Source organism: Oncorhynchus kisutch, linkage group LG18 (genome assembly GCF_002021735.2).
Source record: "Oncorhynchus kisutch isolate 150728-3 linkage group LG18, Okis_V2, whole genome shotgun sequence".
NCBI classification, from domain to species: domain Eukaryota; kingdom Metazoa; phylum Chordata; class Actinopteri; order Salmoniformes; family Salmonidae; genus Oncorhynchus; species Oncorhynchus kisutch.
The window spans coordinates 26,101,390-26,120,824 of record NC_034191.2 but is presented as its reverse complement, the minus strand read 5'-3'; the positions used below and the strand labels follow the sequence as shown (position 1 = coordinate 26,120,824).

Here is a 19,435-nt window from a genome sequence, read left to right as displayed (position 1 = left end):
ATAATGGTTGAGAAGACAAGGGACATTTCTCACGTGGTGGCATGGATGCTGTGATGTCCTCAAGACTTTTGGCCAGATTTCGTGGGCGGGCCTGAGCTCTCTTCAATGCCTTCTGTACATGGTCCTGATCCTCATCATAATTGTCACCTAAAATATCAGAAATGAGAGAAAGAGTTGCTCATACTGTACATGCAGATGCCTTCTATAAAGACCACACATGGACGTGTTCAAAAAAACATTACATGCGGCCTCTTTACACTGATAATTTACACTGAGGGTACAAAACATTAACCTTCATAATATTGAGTTGCACCCCCCCACCCCCACCCCCCCCACCCCCCCCCCCCCCCCCACCTTTTGCCCTCAGTGCAGCCTCAATTTGTCTAGGCATGGACTCTACAAGTTGTCTAAAGAGTTCCACAGTGATGCTAACCCATGTTGACTCCAAAGCTACCCACAGTTGCGTCAAGTTGGCTGGATGTCCTTTGGGTGGTGGACCATTCTTGATACACATGGGAAACTGTTGATTGTGAAAAACCCAGCAGCATTGCAACCTGGCACCTACTACCATACCCCGTTCAAAGGAACTTAAACATATTTTATCTTGTCGATTCACCCTCTGAATGGTACAAGTATACAATCCATGTCTCAATTGTCTCGAGTTTTAACAATCATTTTTTAACCTGTCTCCTTCCCTTCATCTACACTAATTGAAGTGGATTTAATAAGTGACATCAATAAGGGATCATAGCTTTCATCTGGATTCACCTGGTCAGTCTCATTTGTTTTACTGGCTAAATTGTAAATATCATCACTCATAAAAGTAAACTCAAGAATGTTCTAGATCTATCCTGAACTGTAATGCTTAACTCAAACAAAGCTAAACTTGGCTACTTGGCTGTTGGCTCTATTAGACAACCATGTGATGTCAATAAAGTTACAAAAGAGTATCGTTCAACCCACAAATTAAACACAGGCAGCTGATTCCCTGCACACACTCTATTTACACTGACACAGATAGCCAAGGACACTGCATCCTGGATGCTGCCTCATCTACAAAAACATCTACAAGTAGATGATTTCACATGGAACCCAGATAAACAAATACATTTAGTATATTTTCATGAAATGACACAGGTTACTTAACACTTGTACTAAGACAAAGGGTGTTACAGTATACAGTAGATCATCAAAACTCACGGTTTGAACTGATCCTGGAGTTAGACCAAGTTTCAGACGTGCTGCTCGATGCTCTCTCAGACGCACTGAATGATGACTCACGTCCTGTGTCAGTGCTGCCCTGGCTTGACCAGAGGGCCAGGGGGCGCTGGGTTATCTTGCTATTCCTCCTGCTGTAGCGCTCCTCTGAGCCCACTAGGGTGCTGGATCTGACAAGCCCACCACTCAGGTCAAGTTCAGCCCCAGGCAGGCCTTCTGCCTCCTTCTGCTCCTTCCCTGCCAGGGCAAGAGCAGTGTGGACGCTGGTCTTCTCTGTGATCCCCAGGTAATGGCGGTAGTCTCTGGGAACAAAGGCCCGAGCGCGAGGTGTCAGAGATTCAGACTCGTCTGATGATTTTGAGGACCTCCTTGAACCAAGAAGTGCTTGCTTGTCAGCACTCTGTCGTCTACCCTGTGTCCTTTTAGCTTGAAAAGGACTAATATCTTGTGTCTTTTTAGGGTACAACAGAGAAGTTTGGTCCTGTTCCTCATTCATGTCTAATGTGAACATACTGGTGGCACGCCGAAGGGAACTTGCACGTCCACTTCCACTTGAGTTTCCAAAACTGTCTTTTCTAGCTTTGTGAGACCAAGATTCCTTTCCTGCGGTGCTTTGGGGCTTCAGGGCCTTTTCCTCTTTGCTGAAGTCCTCTTCTGAGCTCCTTGATACACCAGGGGCTCTTTGCAGCTCTGACTCTACTGTGATTTGAGGTGAGAAGTTGGCTTTAGTGTCAATCATAGCTCCTGATCCCACCGCAACTGATCTAGACTTTGACTGGTGCACTTTAGTGTCAATCATAGCTCCTGAACCCGCTCCAATCGATTTAGACCTCGACTGGTGCTCTCTGTCTTTGTTCCCCCTGACTAAATATGGAGGGCGAGATGGAGAAGATGGTGAAGAAGGTGAAGATGTTTTCTTAAGCCGGCTCTCATCCAAAGGTGGTCTTGCACTGACCTTTTGTGACCGGCCGGGGGAAGATTTGCTATAGAAATCAGGGTCAACACATTGCTTTAACTCAAGCATTGAGTTCTGGGCATCCATTGGCTCCTTCTTTTTGAGGCTTTTGGGTTCGTCAGAAGAGATCGGCCCTCTGCTATTCGAAGTGGCCTCACCCCAGAAGTTACGAAGATTCTTGAACTGCGAGCGGTTTGCTCCAAGACCTGGGGACGACTTCTCCAGTCTTTGATTCATTGTGAAGACTGTGAAATTCTGTCTTTTTCTGTCAGAGGAAAGGTTGGAATCGCCTTTGTGGTCGCTGTCTGATTCGTTGCAGATTGACCTCAGGTCAAACTCAGACTTGGTAAACCTTTTATTCAGCTTTCCTGGGGCCGATGATGGAATTTGAGTCATGCTGGAGTCCCCTGCTTCTTTTGCTTTACCTGTATAAAATATAGGCCTGTTCTTCTCCTGCTCCCAGAAGCACTTGAGCTGCTTTATCTTGTCTGCCTTGCTATCCTGCCGAGGGGGAACCTGCTTCAGAGTGTGTGGGCTATTTCCTTTATCTGTAATGGTGTGGTCTTGTTTTTTACTGGACACACATGACTGCACAAAATCTCCTTTCATTTCGTTACCCTCCTTTGCTTCTTCATTGACATAGCTCTGCTGAGTTTTGGGGGAAAACTGTTCACTTTCTTTTTCAACCTTGTGTCTAGACTGATGGAACTTCTTAGAGTCTGGGCTGGTTGCAGGCTGGAAGAGTAGTTCAGGCAGTGGATTGGGACTGAACGGCATGTCAGGTTGGGGTTTTGGTATGGCAGGTGAGAGCTTCACAGGCTGGGGGTTAACTGTGGGCTGAAGGAGCAGTTCAGGCTGAGGACTAAGTGTGGATGGGGAGAATCTCTGAGGTTCTGGACTGAGTCTGGACTGGGACACCGTGTCAGGCTGAGGATGGAGTCTAGTTAGGAAGACTATTTCTGCCTCTGAGCTTCTTCTGCCTACTGTCATTGGGGATCTTCTGAGATCTTCTTCTGTTAATGTCAAATCGTCCTCTTCACTTTGAGCCCCATGAGTGTAGCTAACATCCAAGGTTGGCAGTGTACATATCTCTATAGAGGGAGCAATAACAACACTCTGTTTGGGTGTGTATACCTCCTGTTTGTAAGGGCTAACACTCGGCTGAACACTTCTCACATCTTGACTAGCAGAGTTTTGTTGAGTATCTAGGCTTAACCTTTCACCCTCTTTTCCATCCCTGAGATTCTTCCTGGACGACCCCTCCACACTGTATGACTCTGGGCCAGGAACAGTTCTATGAGACTTATCTGCTAGTTCTCTCTCTTTCTCCATTTGTTGCTGTCCTTTGTCAGTGATTGATCTGCTGATGAGTATCTTGGGCCCGGTGTTGCCCTTCTCCCAGAAGGACTTCAGGTGGGAGATTTTGGGTGGTTGGTTCTCATCTTGGACCTCCTCCTTCTCTTTGACTTCCTGTGTTGTGACCTGTGGTCCAATAGCTTTGGCTGGAGGGCCACTGACCTTCTTCACATCCTCTTGCCTATATATCACATCGTCTTCTCTATCTAACATCACTTGCTTGAACTCCTTCCTATATGCTGCTCTCAGCCTCTCAGACTCAGACATGCGTCTCTTGGGCTGGTATGATCTTTCTGTATTCAGAGGTGACTGGTCAGGAGGTTGATTCACAGAGGATTCAGACTGAGATCCATCCTCTACATCTGGTGTTAAACACACTGACACTCCTTCTCCAATACTTTGTATATCCAGGCTGGGGTCAACATGTAGAAGTTTTCTCTTCATCTCTGGATCTTTCCCCTCCGTCTGCTGAGACCTGCTCTCAAAGGTAGGCCGATCATCTGTATCTGTTTTCGCAGGGCCAATCACGTCTTCCTCCATGTCTGGTTGATCACTTTCAGTCTCCAGCCAGTCATTGCTGTCGGTGCTGCGGCTGAACCACTCTAAGACTTTAGATATGGAGTCGCCCTCTTCCCCTGTGGATTGGGGACTACGGGGGGCTAATTTAGAGGCAGGTTTGTGCCCTAATCGTTTTTTACGAACATGCTTATCAGGCTTATCCCCAGGGTTTTTGAGTTCATGATGCATCCATTGTTCTGAAAAAGAAAGTTAATGAAAGTGTTATGATGAATGACAAAATAAGCTGAAAAACTCTAGGTTAGACATTTCAACAGTGGCCTAGTAATATCCTTCATCATTAGTGAGAATTCCATTGATTGATCACGTTCCTGTATAAACAGTACCCTTAAGCCAAGCACTTCAGTGACTTTGAATACATTTTCATACTGGTTTTAGATTGTTGTGTGGGCTCCATGAATTCTCACTTTCTGTCTTAGGACTTACCTACAGTGCTTGGAGGCAGACTATCATCCTGTCTGTTTGCAGTGCCCACATTGCAGGTTCTTATCATCTCCTTGTCCTGCATCTCAATGAGTTGAAAGGCTGCATGCTGAGCAGGCTGGTGGTGAGTAGGGGCTGTTAGTTCTGAACTCGGAGAGAGTGGTATGGACAGAGGTTCTGAAAATGGACCATCAGACCTCTCTCTGCTCTGAGGAGGACCCATACTGACGAACTCTCTCTGGATGAGACCATCGCTACTCTTCTGACCACCTGTGTAGGATTTATCTGTGTGTCTGTAATTATCAGAGTGTGTGGCTGGTCTAAGCTCCAACTGTCTGAGAGGCTTTGGCTCATTCAGGGGCCTCAATGGAACTTTGGAACTCTCAGTTTCCCTAAGAAGAGAGGGGGTCCTCACTGAGTTATCTGAGGGCTCCTCTACTCTCTTCTCTCTCTCATGGGCCTCTTTCTCTCTCTCCAGCTCAGTATTGGTGGAGACTAGGGTTAAATCCTTCCGTGGCTTATGGGAAAGGTGACTCAAAGTGTTCAGTTGCTGACTAGAGGGAGAAACTGGAGTTGCATTGTTCTGTAACTCACAGATGGAAGATGGAGTACTTTTCTCTAACTGAACATCCAATGCCCCCTGGCTGGACTGGTTGGAGCCCCAGCTAGAGCCATGTTGGAGACTTCCCTGAGGGGCAGGGGCGGTAACCTTTGACCCAGCTACATGACCTTGCTGCCCAGGAACAGAGACGTCACTGCCTGTAAGAGAGCTCTGAGAGCGCCGGGAGAGGAAGGTTCTCTTCTTGGGCACAGGCCTAAATCCTAGAGAAGACCCTTCGGAGGTGGCAGACCCTGCTGAGTTGTGACTGGTGGAGTCTGCTGTCATGTGAATCTTCAGGGGAGATAAGGGCTCTGTGTGCGTGAGAGGAGATGATGGAGGAGATGATGATTATTTACTGTGATAAGTTCTTGCCTTGTCACAGGCCTGGTTGACATCAGTATCAACTTACTACAGATGTAGGATCATAATTTGACCTATATTGCCACAGCTAAAATAATCCCGCATCAAAAGGATTTGAACGTTTAGTCCATAATGTTGCTTGATTGTGAATATGCTATTAGCTAGCCAAAAGGTGGCTCCATGAAAAGTGCAATACTGTTAATATAACAGTGTGTTTTTTCAGAATTTATGTAAATCACGGAGCTCATCTGAAGTCCGGGAACATTCTGAGCAACAAAAGAATGACCAAATGAAGATCCTACATTTGTAAATCCCTATTGTGAATCAGCCAAAATAGGTTCTCATAGCATCCTGAAAGATCAGGTTACTCAATTCGACTCAACCTCCTTTTCTTCTATTTACCTGTATGTTTGCATAATGCTTGATTGTGTAAAAAGGTGTATGCACTGCACTCTAACCCGTTTCAGATGCTTTCTCAGCCTCTTGATTTCCATTGGATAACTGTTTTTCTGTCTTTTCTACTTCCAGAATAAGGGATGCTCGATTAAAAGGATTGTGCCTTGGCTGGAATGAGAAGAGAAGAACATGATTAGGAAATGCAATTGGTTTATGAATCTATATTTCATAATACTGTCATACTGTGATATGGTGATTGGAAAATCAGAAGTAAATCTGAACAAGATTAAAATGCTTTGTTTGTTTATTCTGTTCATGCTTCACATATATTCTCTGCAAATGAAATCTCACATACCCTTCCCGGGGAGCGCACCACTGAATTTAGTCTCTCTTTCTCTGCATCTGATGCACTGGGGCTTTCGCTGCAAAAAAAGACAGAATGACCACTATCAAAATAGAATAGGAATTGGGGTTGTATACTATAAATGAGAAGCCCTCAGAGCACCAGGATACACTGTACTGGAATCTGTGGTCTATTTACATTTCCTCATGAAATTCCTGAGCACCTCTGTGACTGGCTGTTCAGTGAACATGCCTCCTGCATAACTGATGCCTGCTCACATGTGATTAATTGTGACATCAAAGGGAGGCAGGGCTGTGGAAGAGCCGACTCACCTAGAGAGCTGGCTGATGCCCACTGGGAGTTAGGGAGGTAAACACAGCCCATTTGACCTCATGCATAGCATGCCAAACACACCAAGCTTCACTACAAGACTTCACTTTGTATTGACTTTAGGAAGTGGTGTAAGATATCAGAATTAAACATTTTCGGGAAACAATTTCCAAAATCTTCCAAACCCCCTCCCTACGCAAACTCTTGGCAGCCCCCCTCCCGAACTTGAACCGATTCAAATACAAGTGACTGGGCAGAGAATCATACTGCCATGTTATCTGTACAATAACAGCCAAATGTAAAATTAAAGGCCTATCAAATTGAATTACCGACTTCTCAAAATAATCACTTTTTAAAGCATTCCCATAGTGACTGACTCCTAGCCTCGTGAGACCACATCCTGTAAGTATAACAGAGCAGACAGATTCCATGCAAACAGTGAGCACCACCTATGTTGACTCCAATTGAGTCACGAGACACACCTAAGACGCACACACACCACAGGACTCAGGAGCTGTTCAAACACCCGAGTATCTCACTCACTCTGTGCAGGCAAGCACTATGATTGATCAATCATGATGAACTGCTATACTGACTTAGCCTTAAGGCATGGTTATGAGACTAGGTAGAGTAATGGGTTACAGTAGAGATAGGAATGGGTTAGGGATGGATGAGGAAAGAGGGGTGGGAGGAGGGGTGCATTGGATCACCTGTTCTCGTGGGGCCGTGTTGGTGCCACCAGGAGCCTGGCAGGTTTTGGAGGGGGGGTGATGTCTGAGACTTTACCGCTGAATGCTCTGGGTCTGGACAGAGACCCATCTGAAAGAAAGAAAGAAAGAAAGAAAGAAAGAAAAGAAAGAAAAGAAAGAAAAGAAAGAAAAGAAAGAAAAGAAAGAAAAGAAAGAAAGAAAGAAAGAAAGAAAAGAAAGAAAAGAAAGAAAGAAAAGAAAGAAAAGAAAGAAAAGAAAGAAAAGAAAGAAAAGAAAGAAAGAAGAAAGAAAAGAAAGAAAGAAAGAAAGAAAGAAAGAAAGAAAGAAAGAAGAAAGAAAGAAAGAAAGAAAGAAAGAAAGAAAGAAAGAAAGAAAGAAAGAAAGAAAGAAGAAAGAAAGAAAGAAAGAAAGAAAGAAAGAAAGAAAGAAAGAAAGAAAGAAAGAAAGAAAGAAAGAAAGAAAGAAAGAAAGAAAGAAAGAAAGAAAGAAAGAAAGAAAGAAAGAAAGAAAGAAAGAAAGAAAGAAAGAAAGAAAGAAAGAAAAGAAAGAAAGAAAGAAAGAAAGAAAGAAGAAAGAAAGAAGAAAGAAAGAAGAAAGAAAGAAAAAGACAGAGACAGAGGCAGAGGCAGAGACAGAGACAATAAGTGCTTACAGTACCCTCACTATAAACTAAAAAACCCATGTCTGCTGATGATCTGTACATACCAACCCGATATCATAAACTTTACTTATACCACAGCATTGTTGAATAGTTGTTCCTGATTGGTTAGAAGGACGTTCTAGAATGGACATTAAAACCAGATAATGGGACAGTTGGAAAGATATCGGGACACCTTGCAATCATGACGCAATAAGCGTTTAGTACTAAATACAGTACCTCTGTGGCCTGACTTTGAACTCAAAACAGTGTGGTTTGGTAGCACTCTTCAGTACACATTCTACTCTGATGTATGGCTTTTTCATTATATGGCAGAATGTGTGTACTGCACACATGCTTAACTTTGTGTGAGAATGACTTACTGAATGCAGCACTCAATTAGTGTTTGAACAGTGTTTTTGCCCCACCTAAAGAACCTGCTTTCCTCTGCTTCATGGAGGCCAGGATGATTTCGGAGCCATGGATCTTATCCCTGTGTCTCAGAGACTTGGCCTCGTAAAACCACTCTCCTGTCAGATACTTGAGCCTGCTCTCCACTGGGGCGCTGGTTTTCTGAAGCTGCCTGATGGGAAAAACACACACAGGTGCATTACAGTATACAGGATATGGTACAGTTACCCATTAAACACATTACATAATCAGAGGTCATAGCACAGTTCAGTCAAGGATGTGATTCTGAATAATTACCTTTAGGTAATGCCATTAAATTAAATGGATTTAATAAATGTATCACTAGTCACTTTAAATAACGCCACCTTAATAATGTTTACATATCCTACATTACTCATCTCATATTTACAGTTGAAGTCGGAAGTTTACATACACTTAGGTTGGAGTCATTAAAACTCATTTTTCAACCACTCCACACATTTCTTGTTAATAAACTATAGTTTTGGCAAGTCGGGTAGGACATCTACTTTGTGCATGACACAAGTCATTTTTCCAACAATTGATTACAGACAGATTATTTCACTTATAATTCACTGTATCACAATTCCAGTGGGTCAGAAGTTTGCATACACTAAGTTGACTGTGCCTTTAAACAGCTTGGAAAATTCCAGAAAATTATGTCATAGCTTTAGAAGCTTTTGATAGGCTGATGGACATCATTTGAGTCAATTGGAGGTGTATATGTGGATGTATTTCAAGGCCTACCTTCAAACTCAGTGCCTCTTTGCTTGACATCATGGGAAAATCAAATGAAATCAGCAAAGACCTGAGAAAAACAATTGTAGACCTCCACAAGTCTGGTTCATCATTGGGAGCAATTTCCAAACGCCTGAAGGTACCACATTCATCTGTACAAACAATAGTACGCAAGTATAAACACCATCGGAACAAGCTGCCGTCATGCCGCTCAGGAAGGAGACGCGTTCTGTCTCCTAGAGATGAATGTACTTTGGTGCGAAAAGTGAAAATCAATCCCAGAACAACAGGACCATGTGAAGATGCTGGAGGAAACAGGTACAAAAGTATCTATAGCCAGAGTAAAACGAGTCCTATATCGACATAACCTCAAAGGCCGCTCAGCAAGGAAGAAACTACTGCTCCAAAACCACCATTAAAAAAAGTCAGACTACGGTTTGCAACTGCACATAGGGACAAAGATCGTACTTTTTGGAGAAATGTCCTCTGGTCTGATGAAACAAAAATAGAACTGTTTGAACATAATGACCATTGTTATGTTTGGAGGAAAAAGGGGAGGCTTGCAAACCGAAGAACACGATCCCAAACATGAAGCACAGGGGGGGCCGCATCATGTTGTGGGGGTGCTTTGCTGCAGGAAGGACTGGTGCACTTCACAAAATAGATGACATCATGAGATAGGATAATGATGAGGATATATTGAAGCAACATCTCAAGACATCCGTCAGGAAGTTAAAGCTTGGTCGCAAATGGGTCTTCCAAATGGACAATGACCCCAAGCATACTTCCAAAGTTGTGGCAAAATGGCTTAAGGACAACAGAGTCAAGGTATTGGAGTGGCCATCACAAAGCCTTCACCTCAATCCTATAGAAAATGTGTGGGCAGAACTGAAAAAGTGTGTGCGAGCAAGGAGGCCTACAAACGTGACTCAGTTACACCCGATCTGTCAGGAGGAATGGGCCAAAATTCACCCAACTTATTGTGGGAAGCTTGTGGAAGGCTACCCAAAACGTTTGACCCAAGTTAAACAATTTAAAGGCAATGCTACCAAATACTAACTGAGTGTATGGAAACTTCTGACCCAGCGGGTATGTGATTAAAAAAATAAGGGAATTCTTACTAGGATTAAATGTCAGGAATTGTGAAAAACTGAGTTTAAATGTATTTGGCTAAGGTGTATGTAAACTTCCGACTTCAACTGTATAAACTGTATTCTATACCATCTAATGCATCTTGCCTAGGCCGCATGGCCATCGCTCATCCATATATTTATATGTACATACTCTTATTCATCCCTTTACATTTGTGTGTATAAGGTAGCCGTTGTGAATTTGTTAGATTACTTGTTAGATATTACCGCATGGTCAGAACTAGCTAGACGCATAAGCATTTCGCTACATTCGATTAACATCTGCTAACCATTTGATTTGGTTGAGAGACACACTATAGGCTAAACGTTGACGGGGAAAGGTACATTTACCACCACATGAGTTAACAATCTAAACCTATAGACATGGGAACACAATACAGAGCTTGTGCCAAATAGTTCCACATTCTTTGTGAGGAGAAAACACTTATTTCATTCAATCAGTGTTAAATGAGGGAAGGCTCAACAATGATTTCCCTTAGAATTCCTTGTTGGTGATTAAGTAATATGTTTTCTTTGTAACAACATTGTTGAGCTGGATATGCACTGAGAGTACATACAATAATTGCCTGTGAACAAGTGAGTTTGACCAAGACAGTGACACCATTACTAGTTTCTATTCATGGTTGTTCTGTGTAACTACTCTCATATTATGAGGGAAACATCATTCCTTGGGCAAACAAAAGGGCCATACCACCACAGGCAACCACCTGAAGCTGCAGCATATCTGTTTGAACACAACTCCTCACTAATGCCACATCATAAACTCAGCAAAAAAAGAAACGCCCTCTCACTGTCAACTGCGTTTATTTTCAGCAAACTTAATTAACATGTGTAAATATTTGTATGAACATAAGATTCAACAACTGAGACATAAACTGAACAAGTTCCACAGACGTGTGACAAACAGAAATGGAATAATGTGTCCCTGAACAAAGGTGGGGTCAAAATCAAAATTAACAGTCAGTATCTGGTGTGGCCACCAGCTGCATTAAGTACTGCAGTGCATCTCCTTCTCATGGACTGCACCAGATTTGCCAGTTCTTGCAGTGAGATGTTACCCCACTCTTCCACCAAGGCACCTGCAAGTTCCCGGACATTTCTGGGGGGAATGGCCCTAGCTCTCACCCTCCGATCCAACAGGTCCCAGACATGCTTAATGGGATTGAGATCCGGGCTCTTTGCTGGCCATGGCAGAAAACTGACATTCCTGTCTTGCAGGAAACCACGCACAGAAGGAGCAATATGGCTGGTGGCATTGTCATGCTGGAGGGTCATGTCAGGATGAGCCTGCAGGAAGGGTACCACATGAGGGAGGAGAATGTCTTCCTTGTAACGCACAGCGTTGAGATTGCCTGCAATGACAACAAGCTCAGTCCAATGATGCTGTGACACACCTCCCCAGACCATGACGGACCCGCCACCTGCAAATCGATCCCGCTCCAGAGTACAGGCCTCGTGTAACACTCATTCCTTTGACGATAAACGCGAATCCAAACATCACCCCTGGTGAGAAAAAAACGTGACTCGTCAGTGAAGAAACCTCCCAACGAGCTTCAATGCCATACAGCACTCCTTCCGTGGCCTCCAACTGCTCTTAAAACGCTAGTAAAACTAAATGCATGCTCTTCAACCGATTGCTGCCCGCACCTGCCTGCCCGCCTAGCATCACTACTCTGGACGGTTCGGACTTAGAATATGTGGACAACTATAAATACCTAGGTGTCTGCCTAGACTGTAAACTCTCCTTCCAGACTCATATTAAGCATCTCCAATCCAAAATGAAATCTAGAATTGGCTTCCTATTTCACAACAAAGCCTCCTTCACTCATGCTGCCAAACATACCCTCGTAAAACTGACTCTCCTGCTGATCCTTGACTTTGGCGATGTCACTTACAAAATAGCCTCCAATACTCTACTCTGCAAATTGGATGCCGTCTATCACAGTCTCATCCGTTTTGTCACCAAAGCCCCATATGCTACCCACCATTGCGACCTGTATCCTCTCGTTGGCTGGTCCTTGCTACATATTCGTCGCCAAACCCACTGGCTCTAGGTCATCTATAAATCTTTGCTAGGTAAAGCTCCGCCTTATCTCAGCTCACTGGTCACCATAGCAACACCCACCCGTAGCACGCGCTCCAGCAGGTATATTTCACTGGTCATCCCCAAAGCCAACACCTCCTTTGGCCGCCTTTCCTTTCCTCTGCTACCAGTGACTGGAACGAATTGCAAAAATCACTGAAGTTGGAGACTTATATCTCCCTCACTAAATTCAAGCATCGGCTGTCAGAGCAGCTTACCGATCACTGCAGCTGTACACAGCCCATCGGTAAATAGCCCATCCAACCAACTACTTACCTCATCCCCATTTTAGTTTTTTTCTGCTCTTTTGCACACCTGTATTTAGTGTTAATTGCTAAATTGTAATTACTTCGCCACTATGGCCTATTTATTGCCTTACCGCCTTACTTCATTTGCACACGCTGTATACAGATTGTCTATTGTGTTATTGACAGTACGTTTGTTTATCCCATGTGTAACTCTGTGTTGTTGTTTTTGCTTTGCTTTGCTTTATCTTGGCCAGGTCGCAGTTGTAAATGAGAACTTGTTCTCAACTGTCCTACCTGGTTAAATAAAGGTGAAATACTCTAATTTCATTAAATACTTTAATTGCCAACCGTCTGTAAGCTGTTAGTGTCTTAACGACCTTTCCACAGGTACATGTTCTTTAATTGTTTATGGTTCATTGAACAAGCATGGGAAACAGTGTTTAAACCCTTTACAATGAAGATCTGTGAAATTATTTGGATATTTACAAATTATCTTTGAAAGACAGGGTCCTGAAAAAGGGACGTTTATTTTTTTGCTGAGTTTATATAACACACTTTATTCGATTACGGAAGTGATATTTATAATCATAAGGTTTATAATCAAATAATATTTAATTGCATTTGTTTACTTTTTAAATATGCAAACTAGAGAAAAGGCTAAACTGGAACTTGATGATGAACCTGACTTCTTTGAAAAGCTACAGCGTCTTTGCTGTTTGCAAACTTTCTTGTGAAATATAATTCTGTTACAATAAGAGAAACAGTGCACATGATTGGGAATCTCAAAGGTTTTGCCACCAGCAGGGTTAGGAATCATCTTTCCTTTTGCATTTTACATTTGAGTCATTTAGCAGACGTTATCCAGAGTGACTTATAGTAAGTGCATTCATTTTAAGATAGCGAGGTGGGACAACCACATATCACAGTCATAGTACAGTAAGTACATTTTTCCTCTATCAAGAAGCTATCAGCAAAGTCAGAGGGGGGTAAAGTACGAGTGTTAGTTCACGAAAAGCCATTTTCAAATGTTTTATTTTTTTATTTGGGGGGGTGGGTGTTGCGGTGAGAAGTGTGGGTACTGTGGGATTATTTAAGATACTCTTTGAAGGGTTTCATATGTTTTTGGAAGATGGACACGGACCCTGCTGCCCTCAGCTTCAGGGGGAAGCTCGTTCCACCATTGGAGTGCCAGGACAGAGAAAGGCTTGGACTGGGCTGAGCGGGAGCCGCCCTCCCGTAGGGGTGGAAGGGCCAAGAGAGCAGAGGTGGCAGAACATAGTACTCAGGTTGGGGTGTAGGGTTTGAGCATAGCCTGAAGGTGGGGAGGAGCAGTTCCTCTAGCTGCTCCGTAGGCAAGTACCATGGTCTTGTAGTGGATGGAAGCTTTGACTGGAAGCCAGTGTAGTGTGGGGAGGAGCAGGGTTACATGGGAGAACTTCGGAAGGTTGAACACCAGGTGGGCTGCAGCGTTCTGGATAAATTGCAGGGATTTGATGGCACAAGCGGGGAGCCCAGTCAACAGCGAGTTGCAGTAGGCCAGACGGGAGATGACAAGTTTCTGGATTAGGACCTACACCACTTCCTTTGTGAGGAAAGGTTGTATTCTATGAATGTTGTAGAGCATGAACCTGCAGAGCGAATCACTGCTTTGATATTTGCAGTGAATGACAGGGTGTTGTCCAGGATCACGCCAAGGTTCTTTGCATTCTGGGAAGGGGACCACGTGGAGTTGTCAACCGTGATGGAGAGGTCTTTGAGCGGGCAGGCTTTCCCTGGGAGGAAAAGCAACTCCGTCTTGTCGAGGTTGAGCTTGAGGTGGTAGGCCGACATTCAAGCTGAAATATCTGCCAGGCACGCAGATGCGTGTCGCCACCTGGGTGTCAGAAGGGAGGAAGATGAAAAATAGTTGAGTGTCATCCTCATAGCAATGATAGGAGAGACCATGTGAGGATATGACGTAGCTGAGTGACTTGGTGTATAGGGAAAAGAGGAGAGGGCCTAGAACCGAGCCCTGGTGGACACCAGTAGGGAGAGTACGTGGTGCAGACACAGATCCTCTCCAAGTCACCAGGTAGGAGCGGCCTGCCAGGTAGGATGCAATCCAAGAGTGTGCATAGCCTGAGACGCTCAGCCCTGAGAGGGTGGAAAGGAGTATCTGATGGTTCACGGTGTCAAAGGCAGCGGATAGATTTAGGGGGACAGGAACAGAGAGAGTCAGCTTCGGCGATGCGGAGAGCCTCTGTGACATAGAGAAGAGCAGTCTCGGTTGAGTTACCTGTCTTGAAGACTGACTGGTTCTAGTCAAGAAGATCGAGAGAGAGATAGCGAGAGAGTTGGTTAGAGACAGCACGCTCAAGTGTTTTGGAAAGAAAAGAAAGAAGAGATACCAGTTGTAGTTTTTGACATCAGAGGAGTTGAATGTTGGTTTCTTGAGGAGGGGAACCACTTGGGACATTTTGAAGTCAGAGAGGACATTGCCAGTGGTCAACGATGAGTTGATGAGGGAAGTGAAAAGTTCTCCAGAGATGGTCTGGAAAAGGGAGGAAGGGATGGACCTCACTAGTCGCTGGATTTCATCTGGAGAGAGAGGGGAGAAAGAGGTCAAGGTGTAGGGTACTTCTGTGTGAGTGGGACCAGTGGACTCTATAGGTTGAGTGAATAAGGAGCGGATATCGTCAACCTTCTTTCAAAATGATTGACAAAGTTGTCCGCAAAAAGGGAGAAGGGAGGGGGTGGAGGATTAAGGAGGGAGAAGGTGGAAAAGAGAATGTAAACAACCCTGGTCATGTGAAAGGGGGTGGCACAGTATTACACATGATTGGCGCTAATCCTTTTACGCTAAGGCAATGGCTGTACACAGACAAGTCAACCATACAGAGTCAGTCTCCAGTCTTCTACTGTTAGAAATAGACTTGTCTGGCCAACTCCATTACAGAATGAATAGGCCTTTGTTTCTCAACTTTTGTCTCACTGTGGAACTGCTTTGACAAGAAGGCTTAAGACTGAAGCTAATTTAAGATACCCAATGGCACGTCTGAATGTGTAATGACATGACAAGAAATTCTAAGTATGTCTGAGTTTACATCAACACAATGTTGTTTATGTAGTGGATGTGCCTCAGGATTCCATGGTTAAATGCAGTGAGGTGTATCTCTGTGTTCTACCTCTGAGGGTATCTATTTCGGACCATCGAGCCTGCATTTTTCTCTCCCACGTGGTTCTATAACGTTGATTTGGAGTGATAATTGAATTGCTTATCTCACATTGAAGCCTCTCTGTGGTGTAGGCTGTGTCTGTATCCGGCTGAGTTATTATTATATTACAGGCAGACAAACATCACCTCACCAGCCTGTTTACCACTCCCACACAGGTTGGGGAGGTTGACATAGACCCACTGTCTTCATAGAATGAAAGGGAATGAATAGGCACTAAAAAATAAAACAATATTGAAAACATAACATTATTGCATTATTGCAAATATTGCATATTTACTTGCAATACACAAAGCATGTATTTGATTGCATAACTATAATTTCAGCTAGAGGGTGGAGATGCTAAGTGGGGCAACACTAATGCTGTAAAAATAAGATGTGAAAACTAGGAAATACTCTAATCACAGTCATGGTTCAGAGCTGTGAGAATATGGCTATCACAAACTCACTTGATCCTCTCCTCCTCTGCTTTCTTCAGCTCTTCATCTCTCTTCAGCACAGTCATGATCATCGACTGTTCCTCCTCCGTCAGATGGCTCAAGTCGATCATGGTGACTCAGGTTCTCTCTCCCCCCAAGGCTGGTATGGATAGGGCCTGGAGTTGGGCCTTGTGGCCTGTTGAGGCAGTCAGTGATGGGATGTGATGGGCAGCGTCTGTCTCTAAGCTCAGAGCTCCAGAGGCATTGCTCAGGTATCTAGCATCTGCAGAGTTGATATGAATATTCAAGGTAAGGTGATAAACCTCTTCATGTCAAGATCAGGCTCTGCATGGAGAATGTTGTGAAGACTGTAAATGAACAGTCAATCATGCTGGATCAAACAGTAATTCAGTAAATCAAGCAGGATCAAAACCTAATTCAGAAAAGCATGCTGGATCAAACACTAATTCAGTCAATCATGCTGGATCAAACACTAATCCAATAAATAATGCTGGATCAAACACTAATTCAATAAATAATGCTGGATCAAACACTAATTCAATAAATAATGCTGGATCAAACAGAAATTCAGTAAATTATACTGGATTAAACAGTAATTCATTTAAGTTGATGTGATTTTCCTCTGCGGTCACATGGACTAAGTGTACTCCGTATTATTTTCTCTCAACTACAAACAGCTCTGATGATGTGCAGTGGGTGGAGAATTGGACTAAAGTGGTTCATTTAATGTGCTTTAGTTTTTTCTGAACACTGGAGAGATCAACACCTTGTTAAATAAATCACATACAGTGAGTGAAATAAGGTGATTAATCATGATTTACAGTCATTGAGAAACAAAAGACTATGTTGAGTTGGCAGTCAGTTGAAATCAGAATGACCGTAATTTTGCCATACCTATGCTGGGTATAATTAATCCCTAAATAGGTAAGGATTTATTCCTGTGTAAACAATCTGACATATTGGCTGCCTTCACACACACACAGCCCAATTCTGATATTTTTTCCACTAATTGGTCTTTTGACCAATCACATCAGATCTTTTTCAGAGCTGATCTGATTAGTCAAAAGACCAATTACCAAAACTCTCAGAATTGGGCTGCCTGTCTAAATGCCATGTTGAAACCCCTCATTCAAATGTTTTTTTCCCTTCTCAATGAAATTCTGCTGACTTCCCTTAGTTTGAATTTAGACGGGTTGCCTGCTTTACTTAAATCAATCACATCTCTATAAATACATTTTATAGTTTGTGCTACCAAGTAGGCTACATTCAAAGACACAATTTGAGTATTGTTATCGCCAACTCGATGATAAAGTAAAATAAAATTGATGTTGACACTAGAATTCACTGTCAATTGAATATTCAGAGTCATGTTCCTTGATCCATAAAGCCAACTTTTGCACGTTAAATACTACACAACTCGAGTTGACCAGAGACTTCAGGTCAACTCTGATAGAAGTTATGAATACATTGTCCTTCATTACCAACAGCAAATACAACCTTGTGACAACCTTGTGAAGACTTGTTAGTGAAAATGGCTTATAAATGTTGGGCAAACAGCTAAAAAGCATACAGCTAAAAAGTTGTCAGATAAAAAGTTACATGAATATGGAAACCACATAATGCTACCTCTGTCCTGTCTCAGTGATTTGGACATTGATGTTAGCTATTCACATTATAGTTCAATGTAAGACATTTCGTAATGTCATATTGTGGGTGTGAACTGTCTATAAATCAGAGGTAGGCTTTTTTTTATAGATATATGTAGTAGCCAAGTAGCAGACAACAGTGATAACTTATAAAAGGAAATGTTTTGTGCAATGTGATGTTTTTGCCTACTTAATCTGTCTCATAACTAAATTAGTGTAATTGGATAATTAAATTGCATCGACTCATGTCTTCTCAGAAAGAGACGCCCTAAAGCTCTTTAAAATAAATTTACATTTGTTGTATATAGGACAACAATGAGATCAGCCTTATAAAGAAAAACATTTTATCATTATTATTTATATATATATATATTTTAATGTACACCTGCACATGCCCACGACATAAAAAACACCACCAAAAAGCCTAAATAAAGAATAATAAAGAATGCACAGGAAAGGTCTCTGAAGTCTAAATTCATTGTATGGTATTTTCTGTCTAGCCTTAGGACGTTTGAGGCAGCTTGTAATCATATTCGTTCACAAGTGTTGCCTTCTGAACTGTGAGGATTGACAGCGAATAAAAAGCCTGTGTTATGTCAAGAACAAATGTCATTGTGGATAAGGCTTCACAACGCTCTCATGTTTTCCTCATAAAACGTTAAAATCTTTAAGAACAGTAGGTTGATATCTTATTTTGTAACTTTTTGCAGACAAATACAGACCAACCAAAAAATAGTAAGTAAAAAGTTTTACCTTGTTTTGGAAGCTACCTCTGTAGAGAAATTCGGAAATCCACTGGAGGGAGGTGAGTCAGACTAAGGGGAGGTATGTGCTTCACTCAAACGGGTTAAGTGCCCATAATGACTGCTGGTCACTGTTCAATGTCACGGCCAACTTTGATAGCAGCATATAATGTAGCAACTTCAAGTGTATGATGAGCTAAAATCATTGAAAAGCCAGCTGTCCCAACAAAACGAGTGTTATCGTTTTTTCACACGTGTATCTAGGCTAACGTTAATGTAATCGTACTACAATCTTATTACAGTGCCAATGCCACAATGGGAATAAATACAATTGTGTAAAATATACACGAGGAACACTAACAAGGTGCTAATTTATTAGCCGTGCCATCTGGCATATTCCCTGCCAACTGTGACATTCTTAACTTCAAGATCCAACCCACAAAGTCATGATGATTATTGCAATAATAGCGGTGAGTATGTTTGTCAAGGAGGAGTGTAGACCTGAGGCTTGTTGGAAGACAGTTGTTTGAACAGGCTGGCGTGTACAAATGCAAACGTGAATGTTGATAAAACAACACTGTAAATAGTCTCCAAGTGATTGCATACATGCTGTTGGAGTAAAGTAGATTTCATCCAACTGCAATATACAGTAAGCTACATTACTGTATAATAACCACAGGTTTGTAGTATAGAAATTGGACACAGGGGGGCAGTCTTGTTCAGATAAAGTATACAAGTATACAATAGGTTTTGTGGAGAGGCTCCATGAAATCTCCTACAAAGGAAGCTGAGGACATAAAATATTAAAATACAGGAGGAGAAAGGCAAAAATCATCCAAA

General features: G+C 42.7%; 2 protein-coding genes across 6 annotated transcripts in view; one reads left to right on the top strand and one right to left on the bottom strand.

Moving 5' to 3' along the window:
- Positions 1 to 6,261, top strand: part of LOC109909163 (zona pellucida-like domain-containing protein 1) — a 26,387-nt gene extending 20,126 nt beyond the window's left edge. For all 4 annotated transcript variants that reach the window (XR_004203955.1, XR_002257731.2, XR_002257732.2 and 1 more), the window contains one exon: positions 6,018 to 6,261. The gene's annotated coding sequence lies outside the window, so the exon portion shown is untranslated. The remainder of the gene's footprint in view (positions 1 to 6,017) is intronic.
- LOC109909160 (uncharacterized) overlaps positions 1 to 19,435 on the bottom strand; it is a 25,402-nt gene extending 5,967 nt beyond the window's left edge. For both annotated transcript variants that reach the window (XM_020508125.2, XM_020508126.2), the window contains exons 1-9: positions 18,606 to 19,435; positions 16,216 to 16,468; positions 8,334 to 8,488; positions 7,269 to 7,377; positions 6,241 to 6,307; positions 5,948 to 6,053; positions 4,532 to 5,440; positions 1,201 to 4,284; positions 34 to 147 (exon numbers count right to left, since the gene is read on the bottom strand). In XM_020508125.2, the coding sequence (XP_020363714.2) occupies positions 34 to 147; positions 1,201 to 4,284; positions 4,532 to 5,440; positions 5,948 to 6,053; positions 6,241 to 6,307; positions 7,269 to 7,377; positions 8,334 to 8,488; positions 16,216 to 16,316 (4,645 nt within the window). In that variant the 5' untranslated portion in view covers positions 16,317 to 16,468; positions 18,606 to 19,435. The remainder of the gene's footprint in view (positions 1 to 33; positions 148 to 1,200; positions 4,285 to 4,531; positions 5,441 to 5,947; positions 6,054 to 6,240; positions 6,308 to 7,268; positions 7,378 to 8,333; positions 8,489 to 16,215; positions 16,469 to 18,605) is intronic.